The 17,933-nt window shown below is 60.8% G+C and overlaps 1 protein-coding gene across 1 annotated transcript in view; it reads right to left on the minus strand.

Annotated features, from left to right (window-relative positions):
• Positions 1 to 13,399, minus strand: part of LOC115916635 (filamin-A-like) — a gene marked incomplete at its 3' end in the record, with an annotated part of 40,026 nt that extends 26,627 nt beyond the window's left edge. Inside the window, 9 exon segments of the mRNA XM_030970348.1 lie at positions 718 to 918; positions 2,188 to 2,292; positions 2,295 to 2,349; positions 4,472 to 4,549; positions 5,260 to 5,378; positions 6,204 to 6,265; positions 6,847 to 6,958; positions 7,886 to 8,134; positions 13,038 to 13,399. Of these exon segments, the coding sequence (XP_030826208.1) occupies positions 718 to 918; positions 2,188 to 2,292; positions 2,295 to 2,349; positions 4,472 to 4,549; positions 5,260 to 5,378; positions 6,204 to 6,265; positions 6,847 to 6,958; positions 7,886 to 8,134; positions 13,038 to 13,392 (1,336 nt within the window).
• Positions 13,400 to 17,933: the final 4,534 nt, after the last annotated feature.

The raw sequence follows: 17,933 nt of genomic DNA on the forward strand, positions 1-17,933 counted from the left end.
GAGGGACAGGGAGGGACAGACGGACGCAGCGGCAGAGGGACACAGGGACAGGACAGACAGACGGAGGGACAGACGGACAGAGAGAGAGAGAGAGAGCAAAGTCACGGGGGGAGGGTCTCGAGACCCCCCAAACAGAGCCCCGGAGCCCCCCGGGCAAGGGGAGAGAGAGAGACCCCAAAATGGGGGGGCAGAGACCCCTAAAGCTGGGCAAGGACAGAGACCCCCGAACTGGGGAGGGGGACACAGAGACCCCCGAATGTGGGGAGATTAGAGCACTGAGACCCCCGAACTGGGGGGGGGGACACAGAGACCCCCAAATTTGGGGGATCAGAGCACAGAGACCCCCGAACTGGGGGGGGGTTGGAAGGACAGAGACCCCCGAGGGGGGGGATCAGAGCACTGAGACCCCCAAATTGGGAGAGAGTTTGAAACACAGAGACCCCCAAATTTGGGGGGATTAGAGGACAGAGACCCCCGAACTGGGGGGATTTGAAGGACAGAGACCCCAAATTTGGGGAGGGGGACACAGAGACCCCCAAATGGGGGGATCAGACCACTGAGACCCCAAATTTGAGGAGGGGGCAGCACAAAGACCCCAACCCGGAACCCTTTAAGAACAGAACCCCCAAATTTGGGGACACCAAAACGCAGAACCCCCAAATTTAGGGGGAGGGGGTGGGCACAAACCCGGGGTCAGAATTTGGGGAGGGGTCTCACCCTGGCCCACGGTGACGCTGAAGGGGCTGCGGGGGATGGGGACGCCCCCGAAGGTGACGTGCACCAGGTGGGGACCCTCGCTCAGGGGTTTGTAGGAGCAGCGGAAGCCCCCAGACCCACGGTCCTCCAGCAGCGCCTCGGGGGTCCCGCGGCGCCCGCTGGGGTCCACGATGGAGACCCCCACCTCGCCCGGGCCTGCGCCTGCCAAACACACAGAGAGACCCCTCCTCAAATTAGGGCGGAAAGGGGAAAATTCACAGGGAAATCGCCATAAAAATCCCCATAAAAATCCCCATGGAAATCCCAAAAATCCCAAATTCTCACAGAGACCCCCTCCCCAAATTCCCCCACCTCGCCCGGGCCTGCGCCTGCCAAACACACACAGAGAGACCCCTCCTCAAATTAGGGTGGAAAGGGGAAAATTCACAGGGAAATCGCCATAAAAATCCCCATGGAAATTCCCATGGAAATCCCAAAAATCCCAAATTCTCACAGAGACCCCCTCCCCAAATGCCCCCACCTCGCCCGGGCCTGCGCCTGCCAAACACAGAGAGAGAGAGAGACCCCTCCTCAAATTAGGGCGGAAAGGGGAAAATTCACACGGAAATCTCCAAAATTCCCAGGGAAACCCCAAAAATCCCCCTTTAGGACCCCCCAAAATCTCTGAAATCCCCCCAGACCTCCCCCAAACCCCCCCAAACGCCACCAGAACCCCACAAAATCCCCCCCAAAATCCCCTCAGGAACCCCTAAAATCCCCCCAAATCCCCCTCAAACCCCTCTAGGACCCCCTGAAATTCCCCAGGACCCCCCAAAATCTCCCCCCAAACCCCCCCAGGACCCCCCAAAATCCCCTCCAAACCCCTCCGGGACCCCCCAAACCCCTCTAGGACCCCCCAAAATCCCCCCTAAACCCCTCTAGGACTCCCCCAAACCCCCCAGGACCCCCCAAAGTCCCCCCAAATCGCCCCCAAACCCCCCTAGGACCCCCCAAATCCCCCCGGACCCCCCAAAATCCCCCCAAACCCCTCTGGGACCCCCCAAAATCCCCCCTGGACCCCCCAAAATGCCCCCAAATCCCCCCAAAACCCCTCTGGGACCCCCCAAATCACCCCCAAACTCCTCTGGGACCCCCCAAAATCCCCCCAGGACCCCCCAAAATCGCCCCCAAACCCCTCTGGGACCCCCCAGATCGCCCCCAAACTCTTCTGGGACCCCCCAAATCGCCCCCAAACCCCTCTAGGACCCCTCTAGGACGCCCCCAAACCTCTCTAGGACCCCCCAAAATCCCCCCAAACCCCTCTGGGACCCCCCAAATCACCCTCAAACTCCTCTGGGACCCCCTAAACCCCTCTAGGACCCCCCAAAATGCCCCCCAAATCGCCCCCCAAACCCCTCTGGGACCCCCAACATCTCCCCCAAATCCCCCCAAAACCCCCCGGAGCCCCCAAACCCCCCGGAGCCCGCGCACCGGGCGGTGCAGATGTCAGCGTCGTGCTCCGGTTGGCCGCGTTCCCCGTGGGCTCCAGCCCCGGCCCCGCCGCCGTCACCCGCGAGGCGTCGCCGGCCGCGCGCCCACCTGCACCTCGAAGGGGCTCTTGGCGATGTGCTGGCCCGCGAACAGCACGGTCACCTGCGGGGGGACCCCGAAATGGGGGGGGGGTCACCGGGAGGGACACCCCGAAAAATCCCGGGAGCTGGGGGGCATGGGAAAGGGGGGAGAGCAGCGCAAAAACGGCCCCGAAAATGGCTCAGAACGACCCAAAAATGGCACAGAATGACCCAAAAATGGCACAGAACCACCCAAAAATGGCTCAGAACCACCCAAAAATGGCTCAGAATATCCCAAAAATGGCTCAGAACCACCCAAAAATGGCTCGGAACCACCCAAAAATGGCTCAGAACCACCCAAAAATGGCTCAGAACGTCCCAAAAATGGCTCGGAACCACCCAAAAATGGCACAGAACCACCCAAAAATGGCTCAGAACATCCCAAAAATGGCTCGGAACCACCCAGAAATGGCTCAGAACGTCCCAAAAATGGCTCAGAACGTCCCAAAAATGGCTCAGAACCACCCAGAAATGGCTCAGAACGTCCCAAAAATGGCTCAGAACGACCCAAAAATGGCTCAGAACGACCCAAAAATGGCTCGGAACCACCCAGAAATGGCTCAGAACCACCCAAAAATGGCTCAGAACCACCCAAAAATGGCTCAGAACGACCCAAAAATGGCTCGGAACCACCCAAAAATGGCTCAGAACCACCCAGAAATGGCTCAGAACGTCCCAAAAATGGCTCAGAACCACCCAAAAATGGCTCAGAACCACCCAAAAATGGCTCAGAATGACCCAAAAATGACTCGGAACCCTCCTAGGAACATCCAAAATGTCTTGGGAACCCCAAAAAATGAATCAGGACCCCGAAAATGGGGTGGGGGGGTCACAGGGAGGGACACCCCGAAACAATCCCGGGAGTGGGGGGCATGGGAAAGGGGGGAGAGCAGTGCAAAAACGACCCCGAAAATGGCTCAGAACCACCCAAAAATGGCTCAGAACGACCCAAAAATGGCTCAGAACCACCCAAAAATGGCACAGAACCACCCAAAAATGGCTCAGAATGACCCAAAAATGGCTCAGAACCACCCAAAAATGGCTCAGAACATCCCAAAAATGGCACAGAACGTCCCAAAAATGGCTCAGAACCCTCCTAGGAACATCCAAAATGTCTTGGGGACCCCAAAAAATGAGGGGGGAGGTCACAGGGAGGGACACCCCAAAAAATCCTGGGAGTGGGGGGCATGGGAAAGGGGGGAGAGCAGCGCAAAAACGGCCCCGAAAATGGCTCAGAACCACCCAAAAATGGCTCAGAACCACCCAGAAATGGCTCAGAACCACCCAAAAATGGCTCAGAACCACCCAGAAATGGCACAGAACCACCCAAAAATGGCTCAGACCGTCCCAAAAATGGCTCAGAATGACCCAGAAATGGCTCAGAACCACCCAGAAATGGCTCAGAACCACCCAAAAATGGCTCAGAACCCTCCTAGGAACATCCAAAATGTCTTGGGAACCCCAAAAAATGAATCAGGACCCCGAAAATGGGGTGGGGGGATCACAGGGAGGGACACCCCCAAAAAATCCCAGGAGCGGGGGAAGAACAGTGAAGGTGGGAAAGGAGAGAAACAGCCCCAAAAATGGCTCAGAATGTCCCAAAAATGGCTCAGAACCACCCAAAAATGGCTCAAATCATCCCAAAAATGGCTCAGAATGTCCCAAAAATGGCTCAGATCATTCCAAAAATGTCTCGGGGACCCCCCAGAAATTAATAGGGATCCCAAAAATGGGGGGGGATCATGGGGAGGGACCCCCCAAAAAATCCCCGGAGTGAGGGTGGAATGGGGGAGGTGGGAGGGAGAGAAACAGCCCCAAAAAGGCCCCAAAAATGGCTCAGAACCCCGCCCAAAAATGGCTCAGAATCGCCCAAAAATGGCTCAGAATCGCCCAAAATGAATCAGGGACGGCAAAATTCCTCAGAACCACCGCCCAGAATTAACCGGGGACCCCAAAAAATGTCCCAGGACCCTTCCAAAATGAATCAGGAACCCCAAAAAAATCATCAGGAACCCCAAAAAATAGCCCAGAACCTCCCAAAAATGCCTCAGGACCCCCTAAATTAATCAGAGACCCCCCAAAATTAATCAGGGACCCCCCCAAAATTAATCAGGGACCCCCCAAATTAATCAGGGCCCCCAGACCTTGTGGACGCCGGTGACTTTGGGCACGTAGGACACGGAGAACGTTCGGTTCTTGTCGTTGTTGGCCACCACCTTGGCCTGGGGAGGGGGCACCGGGGTCAGACCCCCCCGGGACCCCCCCAAAACCCTTTGGGACCCCGCCCAGAATTGTAAAAAAAACCCCAAAATTTCTCCAAAAAATACAACAGATCCCCCCCCATCAAATATCCCAAAAATCTCCCCCAAAACTCGCCCACAATACCCCAAGCCCCCCCGAAAACTCAAAAAAAATCCCCAAAAGTGCCCCGAAATACCCGAAAACTTTCCCAAAATACCCCGAAACCCCCTATAAAAAACCCAAACTCCCCCAAAATACCCCAAAACCCTCCCAAAATACCTCAAAACTCCCTCAAAAAACCCACAAAAAACCCCCAAAACTCCCCCAAAATACCCCAAAGCTCTAAAAAAAACCCCCAGAATACCCCAAAAGCCTCCCCAAAACTCTCAAAAAAACCCCAAAACCCTCCCAAAATACCCAAAACCTTCCCCAAAATCCCCCCAAACCTTCAAAAACCTCAAAACTCCCCCAAAACACCCCAAACCCTCCCAAAATACCCCAAAACCCACCAGGACCCCCCAAATCCTCCCCAAATCTCCCCCAAAATACCCCCAAACCTCCCAAAAAACCCCCTCAAATTACCCCCAAAATACCCCAAACCCCCTCCAAAATACCCCAAAAGCCTCCCCCAGGACCCCCCAAAGCCCCCAGGACCCCCCAAAGCCCCCAGGACCCCCCAAAGCCCCCCGACCTCCTCGCGGTGCCCGTCGGGGTCCTCGACGTAGACCAGCACCTCGCCCTGCCCCGCGCTGATCGTCTCCACCGTGAACTCGGCGCGCTGCTGCACCACGTTCCCGGTGGGCTCGATCCCTGAGAGAGACCCCAGACTCAAATCGGGGTCCTAAACCCACCCCTAAACCCACCCCAAACCCACCCTGGGGGTCCCAGAGCCATCCCAGGGGTCCTAAACCCACCCCAAAGCCACCCCAAAGCCACCGATCCCCCCAAACTCAGCGCTGCTGCACCACGTTCCGGTGGGCTCGATCCCTGCGGGACCCCAGACTCAAATCAGGGTCCTAAACCCACCCTAAACCCCTCCCAAACCCACCTTGGGGTCCCAGAACCACCCGGGGGTCCAAACCCACCCCCAACCTGGGGGTTCAAAACCCACCCCAAACCCACCCCAAACCCATCAATCCCCCCCAAACTGGGGCGCTGCTGCACCACGTTCCCGGTGGGCTCAATCCCTGTGGGACCCCAGACTCAAATCGGGGTCCTAAACCCACCCTAAACCCACCTGTGGGGTCCCAGAACCACCCCGGGGGTCCTAAACCCAACCTGGGGATTCAAAACCCACCCCAAACCCACCCCAAACCCACCAATCCCCCCCAAACTGGGAGCGCGCACCACGTTCCCAGTGGGCTCGATCCCAGAGGGACCCCAGACTCAAATCGGGGTCCTAAACCCACCCTGGGGGTCCCAGAGCCATCCCAGGGGTCCTAAACCCAACCTGGGGGTCTCAAACCCACCCCAAACCCATCAATCCCCCAAACTGGACCTTCTTGGCATCACATTCCCAGTGGGGCCCCCCCCATCCCCACGGGACCCCAGACTCAAATCTGGGCGGGGTCCCAGCTTTGGGCCAAGCAGGGGATCCGCTTGAGGGGGGCCTGGAGGTACTAGGACCCCCCTCACCTGGCCCGTAGGCCCTGGACCTTCTTGGGGTCACATCTCCTGGGGGGGATCCCCATTGGGGCCTGGGGACTTGGGGCCCAGCGGCCATCAGCATGGGGACATCAGCATCCAGGGCAGGGACAGGACAGGGACAGGGACGTCAGCACAGGGGGGTGTGTGTGTCACCTGGGACAAGGCAGGGGACAGGGACAGGGACATCAGCACAGTGCTGGGCATCACACGGGGGTGTTCACCTGGATCAGTGCAGGGGGGACATCAGCACAGGGACAGGGACATCATCACCTGGGACAGGGCAGGGACAGGGACATCAGCACAGGGGTGTGTGTGTCACCTGGGACAGGGCAGGGGACAGGGCAGGGACATCAGCATGGGGACATCAGCATCCAGGGCAGGGACAGGACAGGGACAGGGACATCAGCACAGGGGGGTGTGTGTCACCTGGGACAGGGCAGGGGACATCAGCACGGGGGCAGGGACAGGGACATCAGCACAGGGGTGTGTGTGTCACCTGGGACAGGGACACGGGACAGGGACAGGGACATCAGCACAGGGGGGTGTGTGTCACCTGGGACAGGTGAGCAAACAGGGACATCAGCACAGGGGTGTGTGTCACCTGGGACAGGGCAGGGGACAGGGCAGGGACAGGGACAGCAGCAGCACCTGGGGGATGCCGAGCCACTCCTCCGCCTGCTGCATGGCCTGGCGCGCGTTCTCCACGGGGCGGTGGTTCCACGAGTCCCAGTCGGGGCACAGCCCTGGGGACAGGGGGGACAGGGGGACAGGGTCACACCGGGGCCACCAGTGCCACCAGTGCCCATCCCCGCTGTCCCCAGTGTCCCTCACCCAGGGCACAGCTGTCCACCGGTGTCCATCCCAGTGTCCCCAGTGTCCATCCCAGTGTCCCCAGTGTCCCCAGCCCCACCATGCCCGGGACACAGCTGTCCACCAGCGCCCCCAGCGCCCATCCCAGTGTCCCCAATGTCCCCAATGTCCCCAATGTCCATCCCAGTGCTCCCAGCGGCCCCAGGGCCCATCCCAGTGCCCATCCCAGTGTCCCCAGTGTCCATCCTAATGTCCCCATGTCCCCAGGTCCCTCACCGGGGCACAGCTGTCCACCAGCGCCCCCAATGTCCCCAGTGTCCCCAGTGCCCATCCCAGTGTCCCCAATGTCCCCAGTGTCCCCCATGTCCCCATGTCCCCAGGTCCCTCACCCGGGTGCACAGCCCAGTGTCCCCAGCGCCCCCAGCGCCCATCCCAGTGTCCCCAGTGTCCCCAATGCCCCCAATGTCCCCAGTGTCCCCAGTGTCCCCAGTGCTCCCAGTGCCCCCAGTGTCCATCCCAGTGCCCATCCCAGTGTCCCCAATGTCCCCAGTGCCCATCCCAGTGCTCCCAGTGCCCATCCCAGTGTCCCCAGGTCCCTCACCCGGGGCACAGCTGTCCACCAGCGCCCCAGTGCCCATCCCAGTGTCCCCAATGTCCCCACGTCCCTCACCCAGGGCACAGTCCCCAGTGTCCCCAGTGCCCATCCCAGTGTCCCCAGTGTCCCCAATGTCCCAGTGCTCCCAGCGGCCCCAGTGCCCATCCCAGTGCCCCCAGTGTCCCCAGGGCCCATCCCAGTGTCCCCAGTGTCCCCAGTGTCCCCAGTGTCCATCCCAGTGTCCCCATGTCCCCAGGTCCCTCACCCGGGGCACAGCTGTCCACCAGCGCCCCCAGCGCCCTGCCGCTCTGCCAGTCCTTGCTGAAGTTGGTGATGGGCAGCTGGGGCAGCCGGTTCTGGATCCAGCCCAGCAGCCGCTGCTTCGGCGTCTGGCGCTTGGCCTCCTCCTCATCCTCCTCGTCCCACATGGGCATGGAGATGGAGTAGTGCAGGATGAGCGTCCAGATCAGCCCCAGGATCAGCTTCAGGTTCCCGTCCACGATGGCTTTGCTGTCTGGGGGGACAGCAGGGACAATGGGGACATTGGGAACAATGGGGACACTGGGCACATTGGGGACACTGGGGACACTGGGGTGGCATCAGCGCCCAGATCAGCCCCAGGATCAGCCTCAGGCTCCTGTGCACGATGGCTTTGCTGTCTGCAGGGGACAGCAGGGACATTGGGGACATCAGGGGACATTGGGGACAGCAGGGGCAGCAGGGGCAGCAGTGACAATGGGGACATTGGGAACAATGGGGTACTGGGGACACTGAGGACATTGGGGACACTGAGGGTGTCTGGGGTATCAGTGACACTGGGGACATCAGGGACATTGGGGACACTGGGGACACTGGGGTGACATCAGCGCCCAGATCAGCCCCAGGATCAGCCTCAGGTTCCCGTCCATGATGGCTTTGCTGTCTGGGGGGACATCAGGGGACATTGGGGACCTTGAGGACATCAGGGGACATGGGGGACATGAGAGAACAGGGGCATCAGGGGACACAGGGGGACAGGGCAGGAGGAGGACATCAGGAAATGGGGGGACAAGGGGACACGAGGGGGACACAGGAAGACGTGGGATGGGGGGACACTGGGGAATGGCCTGCAGGGACTGGGGACACTGGGGACACCCCGAAAGGACTGGGGACACCCCGAAAGGACTGGGGACACTGGGGACACCCTGCAGGGATTGGGGACACCCTACAGGAACTGGGGACACTGGGGACACCCCGAAAGGACTGGGGACACTGGGGACACCCTGCAGGGACTGGGGACACTGGGGACACCCCGAAAGGACTGGGGACACTGGGGACACCCTGCAGGGATTGGGGACACTGGGGACACCCCGAAAGGACAGGGGACACCCCAAAAGGACAGGGGACACTGGGGAATGGCCTGCAGGGATTGGGGACACTGGGGACACCCCGAAAGGACTGGGGACACTGGGGACACCCTGCAGGGATTGGGGACACTGGGGAATGGCCTGCAGGGACTGGGGACACTGGGACACCCGAAGGAGACGGGGACACCGAAAGGACAGGGGGACACTGGGACACCCTGCAGGGACTGGGGACACTGGGACACCCGAAAGGACTGGGGAACTGGGGACACCCTGCAGGGACTGGGGACACTGGGGACACCCAAAGGACTGGGGACACTGGGGACACCCTGCAGGGACTGGGGACACTGGGGACACCCCGAAAGGACAGGGGACACTGGGGACACCCTGCAGGGATTGGGGACACTGGGGACACCCCGAAAGGACAGGGGACACTGGGGACACCCTGCAGGGACTGGGGACACCCTACAGGAACTGGGGACACTGGGGACACCCTGCAGGGATTGGGGACACTGGGGACACCCCGAAAGGACAGGGGACACTGGGGAATGGCCTACAGGAACTGGGGACACTGGGGACACCCCGAAAGGACAGGGGACATTGGGGACACCCCAAATGGACAGGGGACACCCTGCAGGGATTGGGGACACCCTGCAGGGACCCCTGGGGAGGTGACAGCTCAGTGCCACCGCAGGGGCGGGGACAGGACAGGGCTCAGGTCGGGGACACCTGGGGACCCCCTGAGGCCACAGCACGGGGGTCCTGCTGGGGACAGGGCAGGGTCCCAGGGGACCCCGGCAGGGGTTTTCGGGTCCCCGGGAAGAATTTTGGGGTCCTGGGTGTGTCCCCACGTCCCCATTAACACTTTTGGGGTCCCGGGTGTGTCCCCACGTCCCCTTTAGCAGTTTTGGGGTCCCGGGTGTGTCCCCACAGCCCAGCAGCATTTTTGGGTTCCAGTTCCTGTTCCTGGGTTTGGGGTTTGGGGTGTGGCCCCACCCCCCCACGCGCGGTTTTTGGGGTGTCCGGGCGTGGCCCCAAATCCCTTTTGGGGTTTCAGGGTGTCAGGGACGGTTCCCAGCTCCCGTCACTGCTTTGGGGGCCCTTTTGGGGCCCTTTTGGGGTTTTTGGTCTCTCAGCTGTGTCCTGTCTCTGACTCCACTTTTGGGGTCCCTTTTGGGGTCTCGGGGCCAGCCCTCAAATCCCTTTTGGTGTTTTGGGGGTGTCGGGAGTGTCCCCAGGTCCCGTTCCCGTTTTTGGGGTCCCTTTTGGTGTTTTGGGGTGTCCGGAGTGTCCCCAGCTCCCGTTCCCGTTTTTGGGGTCCCTTTTGGTGTTTTGGGGTGTCCGGAGTGTCCCCAGCTCCCGTTCCCGTTTTTGGGGTCCCTTTGGGGGTTTTGGGGGTGTCCGTTCCGTTTTTGGGGTCCCGGTGTTTTGGGGTGTCCCGCTCCCGTTTTTGGGGTCCCTTTGGGGGTTTCTGGCCCTTCCCGGGGGTCCCCAAATCCCCTTTGGGGTCTCCCCCGCTCCCCGCCCCCCCCGCGCGGGTTTTTGGGGGGGAGGGGCCCCGGCCCGGCCCCGCCCCCGCTCCGGGGGGGGGGGGTTGGGGGAGGGGGAGGGGCGGGGCCGGGGTGGGGGATGGGCCGCGGCCCCTCCCCCCCCGCTCCAGCATTTTTTCGCCTTATAAGGGCTCGGGCTCGGCCGAGGCCCCGCCCCCAGCCCCACCCCCCGGGACCCCCCCGAGCCCCGCAAGCGGCGCCCCCTCCCCAAATTCCTGCCGGGACCGGACCCTCCCCCTCCCCCCTTTCATTTTGGGGTCGCCCCAAATTGGGGGGGGGGATTCTAAATTGGGGGGGGTCCCAAACAGGGCCCTGCAAAAAGGGGGAGCCCCCCGAGGGGGGAAGGGTCTCCAGGACCCCCCCCTTTAATTTTGGGGTCCCAAATTGGGGGGGGTCGCAAATTGGGGGGGGATCTAAATTAGGGGCGTGTCCCAAATTTGGGGGGGGGTCTCAAACGGAGCCCCCCAGGGTGGGGAGGGGTCTCCAGGGCCCCCCCCCCAGGGTGGGATTTGGGGGGGGAGGGGTTTCCAAAGCCCCGCCCTAAATATGGGAGGGGGTCCCCAAATTATTCCCGGGGGGGGGTCCCATAAAGGGGCGGGGTCTCAGGCCCCCCCTTATCACTCCAGGGTTATTTGGGGAGGGGTCTCTGCGCCCCCCGAAATCATCGGGGGGGTTCGCCCTCTCCAGGACCCCCTCCCCATTTTGGGACCCCCCCCCACAATTTCGGGGTCCTTTTTTGGGGCGGGGTCTCCCCAATCGCTCCAGTTGGATTCTCCCCCTCTTGGAGACCCCTCCTCAATTTTGGGGGTCTCCCAGCCAACCCCCCATTTTTGGGCTCGTCCACGACCCCTCCCCAATTTCCGGGGCCTTTTGGGGTCGGGGTCCCGCCCCCTCCTCACCATTAAAACCAATTGGAGTTTCCCTTGCCCAGAGACCCCTCCCCATTTTGGGGTCTGGGGTCTCCCAGTTCCTCCCCCCCCCAATTCTGGGGGTCCCGCAGGAGCCCCCTCCCCAATTCCCGGGCCCATTTTGGGCAGAATTCGCCGCTTTTTCATCACCCGGACCCCGCCCCATCCTCCTCTCCCAGGGACCCCTCCCCTTCCTCCGCAGGCCGGGGGTCCCCCAGCGGACCCGTCCCCGAATTTCAGAGCCCCCTCCCCAATTCCCGGGCCCATTTTGGGGCAGAATTCGCCATTTTTCACCAACTCAAACCCCTCCGATCTCATTTTTCCCCCCAAAACTCCACAATTCCCATTTCCCCTCATCCCGCCCCGAACCCCCCGGAGTTTTTTGGGGGGTGGTCGCACGCCCCCTCCCCAATTCCTGACATCCTTCCCGGGCTTTTTTTGCCCCCTCCCCACCAACACAAATCGCTCGGATTTCCTTTTTTTTCCCCAAAAAAAGAATTCCAGCGCTCCGTGACTCCCCCCCCCCCCGGCTCCGCCCCGAACTCCACGCTCTTTTTGGGGGGTGGTCGCACGCCCCCTCCCCAATTTCCGGACCCATTTTCAGAGCTTTTCACCTCATTTTCACCAACACAAACCGCCCGAATCTCCTTGGTTTTTCTCCAAAAATTCCGATTCCTCCCCAACTCCCACCCCCCAAACCTTCCCAGGGCGCCCGTGGTCGCCCCCTCCCCAATTTCCGAGCCCCTCCTGGGACGTTTCCAGCCTTTCCTCACCAAACCAACCACTCCAATCTCCTTTTTGCCCCCGCCCCCAAAATTCCAACTCCCAACCCCGAATTTTTCCGGGGGGCCGTGCTCGCCCCCTCCCCAACCCCTGAGCTCCTTTTAAGACGTTTTCACCCCAAACCAACCGCTCAAATCTCCTTTTTTTTCCCCCAAAATTCCAACTCCTCCGTAACTCCCATCCCCTCCCCACCCCCCGAACTTTTCCGGATCTCACGCCCCCTCCCCAATTTCTGACTCTCTTTTGGGACCTTTCCACCCTTTCCTCACCAAACCAACCGCTGAAATCTCATTTTTTTCCTCCAAAATTCCAACTCTATAACTCCCAGCTCCTTCCCAACCCCCCGCCCAAACTTTTCCAGGGGGCCGTGCTCGCCCCCTCCCCAATTTCCGAGGCCCTTTTGGGACGTTTCCAGCCTTTCCTCACCAAACAAACCAGTCGAATTTCATTTTTTTCCTCCAAAATTCCAACTCCTTCGTAACTCCCACGTCCCCCAAAACTTTTTGCGGGGGTGGTCTCACGCCCCCCTCCCCAATTTCTGACCCTCCTTTGGGACGTTTCTACCCTTCCCTCACTAAACAAACCGCTCCAATCTCATCGTTTTTTCTCCAAAATTCCAACTCCCAGCCCCTCCCCACCCCATGATTTTTTCCGGGGGGGGCCGCGGTCGCCCCCTCCCCAATTTCCGAGCCCTTTCTGCGACGTTTCCACCCAAACAAACCGCTCCCATCTCATCGTTTTCTCTCCAAATTTCCAACTCTCGCCCCCTCCCCCACCCAGCGGGCCGCCCCTCCGGCCCCCTCCCCATCCCCTGTGACCCCCCAGGCCCTCACCGATGGACACCAGCTTGATGTTCTCCCTCTCCAGGAACTCCAGGGCCACCGAGACGTTCTCCAGCTGCATCTGGCGGAAGGTGGGGCGCGCGTTGTACTTGCGGCCCATTTGCTTCTGGCTGAGCACCTCGAGCAGCGCGATCAGCCTCAGCCCGTCGCCCAGGTCGGTCTGCAGGTTGCCCACGCGCTTCTGGACGCACTTGAGGTGCTCGTTGCACCAGCGGGTGAAGGTGTTCTGCTGGATGCGCTTCCAGGGCGCGTCCTCGGCCAGGTCCTTCTCGGTGGCCGGCATCTCGGCGGGCTCCGCTGCCGCCGGCTCCGCGCGGCCCCGCCCGCCCGGCGCGGCGGCGCTCATGGTGCGGGGCCGGGGGCGGGAGCTGCGGGGAGGGACCGGGGCCGGAGGGAGGGGAGAGGGAGGGGAGAGGGAGAGGGGGTTAGCGGGGAGAGAGAAACGGGAGCGGCTGATAACGGGGAGATCTCATAACGGGGAGATCTCATAACGGGGGGATCGTGATAACGGGGAGATCTCGATAACGGGAATGCTAATAACGGGGAATCCTCATAACGGGGAATGCTAATAATGGGAGATCCGGGTAACGGGGGATCCGGGTAACGGAGGGAGGGGAGAGGGACACGGGGGTTAGCGGGGGAGAGAGAAACGGGGCAGTCTGATAACGGGGAGATCTGATAATGGGGGAGATCTCATAACGGGGAGATCTCATAACGGGGGATCGTGATAACGGAGAACGCTGATAACGGGGAATCCTCATAACGGGGAATGCTAATAATGGGAGATCCGGGTAACGGGGGATCCGGGTAACGGGGGATCCGGGTAACGGGGGGAGGGGAGAGGGACACGGGGGTTAGCGGGGGAGAGAGAAACGGGGCAGTCTGATAACGGGGAGATCTGATAATGGGGGATCATAATAACGGGAAATCCTAGTAATGGGTGAGCGTGATAACGGAGAACGCTAATAACGGAGAACGCTAATAACGGAGAACGCTAATAATGGGAGATCCCAATAATGGGGGATCCCAATAACGGGGACCCCAAAACCGGGAGATCCTAATAATGGGAGATCCTAATAACGGGAGATCCTAATAACGGGAGATCCTAATAACGGGGGATCCGGGTAACGGAGGGAGGGGAGAGGGAGACGGGGGTTAGCGGGGGAGAGAGAAACGGGGCAGTCTGATAACGGGGAGATCTGATAATGGGGGATCATAATAACGGGAAATCCTAGTAATGGGTGAGCGTGATAACGGAGAACGTTCATAACGGGGGATCCAGATAACGGGGGATCCTAATAACGGGGGATCCGGGTAACGGAGGGAGGGGAGAGGGAGGGGAGACGGGGGTTAGTGGGAGAGAGCGAAACGGGAGTGTCTGATAACGGGGAGATCTGATAATGGGGGATCGTGATAACGGACAACGCTAATAACGGGGAATGCTAATAATGGGAGATCCTAATAACGGGGGATCCCAATAACGGGGACCCCAAAACCGGGAGATCCTAATAATGGGAGATCCTAATAACGGGGGATCCCAATAACGGGGACCCCAAAACCGGGAGATCCTAATAACGGGGGATCCAGATAACAGAGGGAGGGGAGAGAGGGATTAGTGGGGGAGACCGAAATGGGGGAGGCTGATAATTGGGGAGCGTGATAACGGGAGATCCTGATAATTGGGGAGCCTAATAACGGGTGAGCGCGATAACGGGGAGCGTTAATAATGGGGGATCCCAATGATGGGGGAGCCTGAAAATGAGGGAGCCCAAAACGGGAGTCTGATAACGGGGGAGCCGAATAACAGGCGATCCTGATAATTGGGGAGCCTAATAACGGGACATTCTAATAACGGGAGATTCTAATAATGGGTGGGTGTGATAATGGGGAGTGGCAATAACGGGGGATCCTAATAATGCAGGACCCCAAAGTGGGAGCGCCTAGTAACGGGGAATCCTAATAACGGGGGAATCTAATAATGGGGGATCCTGATAATGGAGGATTCTAATAACAGGGACCCCAAACCCTAATAACAGGGGATCCTGATAACAAGGAATGTTGATAATGGGGGATCCTGATAACGGAGGATTCTAATAACAGGGGACCCCCAAACGGGAGACTCTAATAACGGGGGAGCCCAAAATGGGAGATCCTAATAACGGGAGATCCTGATAACGGAGGATTCTGATAACGGGTGAGTGCGATAATGGAGAATATTAATAACGGGGGATCCTAATGATGGGGGACCCCAAAATGGGAGAGCCTAATAATTGGGGAGCCTAATGACAGGAGATGCTGATAACAGAGGATTCTGATAATGGGAGATCCTGATAATGGAGGATTTCTAATCATGGAAGATCCTAATAACGGGGACTCCAAAACCGGGAGATCCTAATAATGGGGGAGCGTGATAATGGGGAATGTTGATAACGGGGAATCCTGATAACAGGAGAGCCGGATAACGGAGGAGCCTAAGAACGGGTGAGCGTGAATAACGGGGATCCTAATGATGGGGTATTATAACGACGGGGGACCCCAAAATGGGAGATCCTAATAACGGGGGACATCAAAATGGGGGAGTCTAATGATGGGGGATCCTAATAATGGGGGATCCTGATTCTAATAACGGGGGAGCGTTAATGAGGGCGCATCCTAACAATGGGGAGTGTTAATAATGGGGGATCCTAAAAATGGGGGATTCTAATAATGCGAGATCCTAATAACGGGTGAGCATGGTAATGGGGGATCCTAATAACGGGGGATCCTGATAATGGGGGACCCCAAGAATGAGGGATCCCATTACTGAGGGAGCCCCACAAGGAGGGGATCCTATAATGGGGGGACCCCCAAATGAAGGGAGCCCATGATGGGGGCTCCGGAGTGAGGGGGGACCCTGCAATAATGAGCGACCCTAATAATGAGCGATCCCAATAATGAGTGACCCCAATAATGAGTGACCCCAATAATGAGTGACCCCATTAATGAGTGACCCCAATAATGGGGCATCCCTGTAAGGAAGGACCCCGATAATGGGGAGCCCCCTGAGCATCCCCATCGGGGCACCCCCAAGATGAGGGACTCTCCCCGAGCCCCCCCTTTTGGGGCACCCCCGAACTTTGGTGACCTCCAGGACGCCCCGATTTGGGGCGACCCCCGGTTTCCCCCCCCCATTAGTCTCAAATTTGGGGGGTCCCCTCCCCATTCCGGGGGTCCCAGACTCCCCCACAAGGGCCCCCCAAACCCCAAATAGGGACCCCCACCCCAAAAAGGGGGGCCCGGCCAGCCCGGGCTCCTCAGACCTCCCCAGAAAGGGGAGGGTCCCATTCAGAGCACTCCCCCAGCCCCATTTGGGGGTCCCCAGCCCCATTTTGAGGGGCTCCCTAAAAACGCCCCCCCCAAGGGGCCCTCAAGGGGGTCTCGGACCCCAAAATCGGGGTCAGCCCTTAGGGGGTCCCCAGCCCCATTCCCGGGGGAGCCCCAAGCTCGGGGTGCCCCTGGCGCCCCCCGCCCACCCGAAGCCCCCAAACCCCGCGATCCTGGCGGGGGCGGCACCGGGGGCCCGGGGCTACTCACGGGGCTGGGGTCGGTCCCTGGGGGGGTTCGGGGGTCCCGGGGGTCCCGGGGGAGGGCGGTGCTGGGGGTCCTCACCTGGTGCTCGGTCCTGGTGGTCCCGGGGGTGGCTTGGGTGGTCCCGGGGGTCCCGGGGGCTGGTGCCGGTGCCGGTGCCGGGCTGGGCTCGGTGGTCCCGGTGCCGGTACCGGGGGTGGGTTCGGGGCTGGTGCCGGTGCCGGGCTGGGCTCGGTGCCGGTACCGGGGTGGGTTCGGGGCTCCCGGGGCTGGTGCCGGTGCCGGTGCCGGGCTGGGCTCGGTGGTCCCGGTGCCGGTACCGGGGCTGGTGCCGGTGCCGGTGCTGGTGCCCGGCTGGGCTCGGTGGTCCCGGTGCCGGTACCGGGGGTGGGTTCGGGGCTGGTGCCGGTGCCGGGCTGGGCTCGGTGGTCCCGGTGCCGGTACCGGGGGTGGGTTCGGGGCTGGTGCCGGTGCCGGGCTGGGCTCGGTGGCCCCGCGCGGTGGCGGTGCCGGTACCGGGAGCTCGCGCGGCGCGCGCGGAGCCTTAATTGGTAACGAGAGGAGCGAGCCCCGCCCCGGGGGGGGAACGGGGGGGCCGGGAGGGGCCGGGGGTCGGGGGGGATTGGGGGACCCCAGAGAGGGGGAGGGGCGGGTTCGGGGGGACTTGGGGACCCCATAAAGGGGGGGGAGGATTTGGGGTGGGGAGGGGTCTGGGGACCCCCATGGGGAGGGGCTGGGGGGGATCTGGTGACCCCATAAAGGGGGACGGTGGCATTTGGGGGTCGAGGCCATGGGGGGTTATGGGGACCCCATTTGGGGGGGGGGGATTAAGGGGACACCCAAGGGAGGGGTCTGAGGGAATTATGGGGGGATTTCTGGGGTGGGGAGGGGTCAGGACGACCCCACGGAGGGCATTTAGGGGTCGGGGGGATCCCAAAGTGGGGTCTGGGGTCTCTGGGGGGTCTCGGGGGGGGGTCTCTGTGGGGTCTGGGGTCTTTATGGGGTCCCTATAGGGTTTGGGGGTCTCTGTGGGTTTTCTATGGGGTCTCTATAGGGTGTCAATGGGGTCTGGGGTCCCTGGGGGGTTCGGGGTCTCTCCCCTCCCCCCCCCCGGCCCTCCCCCTTCCTCAGGAAGCCCCGGGCGGCCCCGATAAGGGCGGGGGGGAAATGGGGGCGCTAATTACGGCGTTAATTACGGGGCTAATTAAGGACAGAGTCGTTATCGCGGCGAGCCAGGGGTTAATGAAGGAAAGGGGCCCTGGGGGGGTTCCGGGGCTAATTTGGGGTTAATTAAGAAAGGAAATAAGGGAAAGTTAATTA

This window comes from Camarhynchus parvulus, unplaced genomic scaffold (assembly GCF_901933205.1).
Source record: "Camarhynchus parvulus unplaced genomic scaffold, STF_HiC, whole genome shotgun sequence".
In the NCBI taxonomy this organism is placed as follows: Eukaryota; Metazoa; Chordata; class Aves; order Passeriformes; family Thraupidae; genus Camarhynchus; species Camarhynchus parvulus.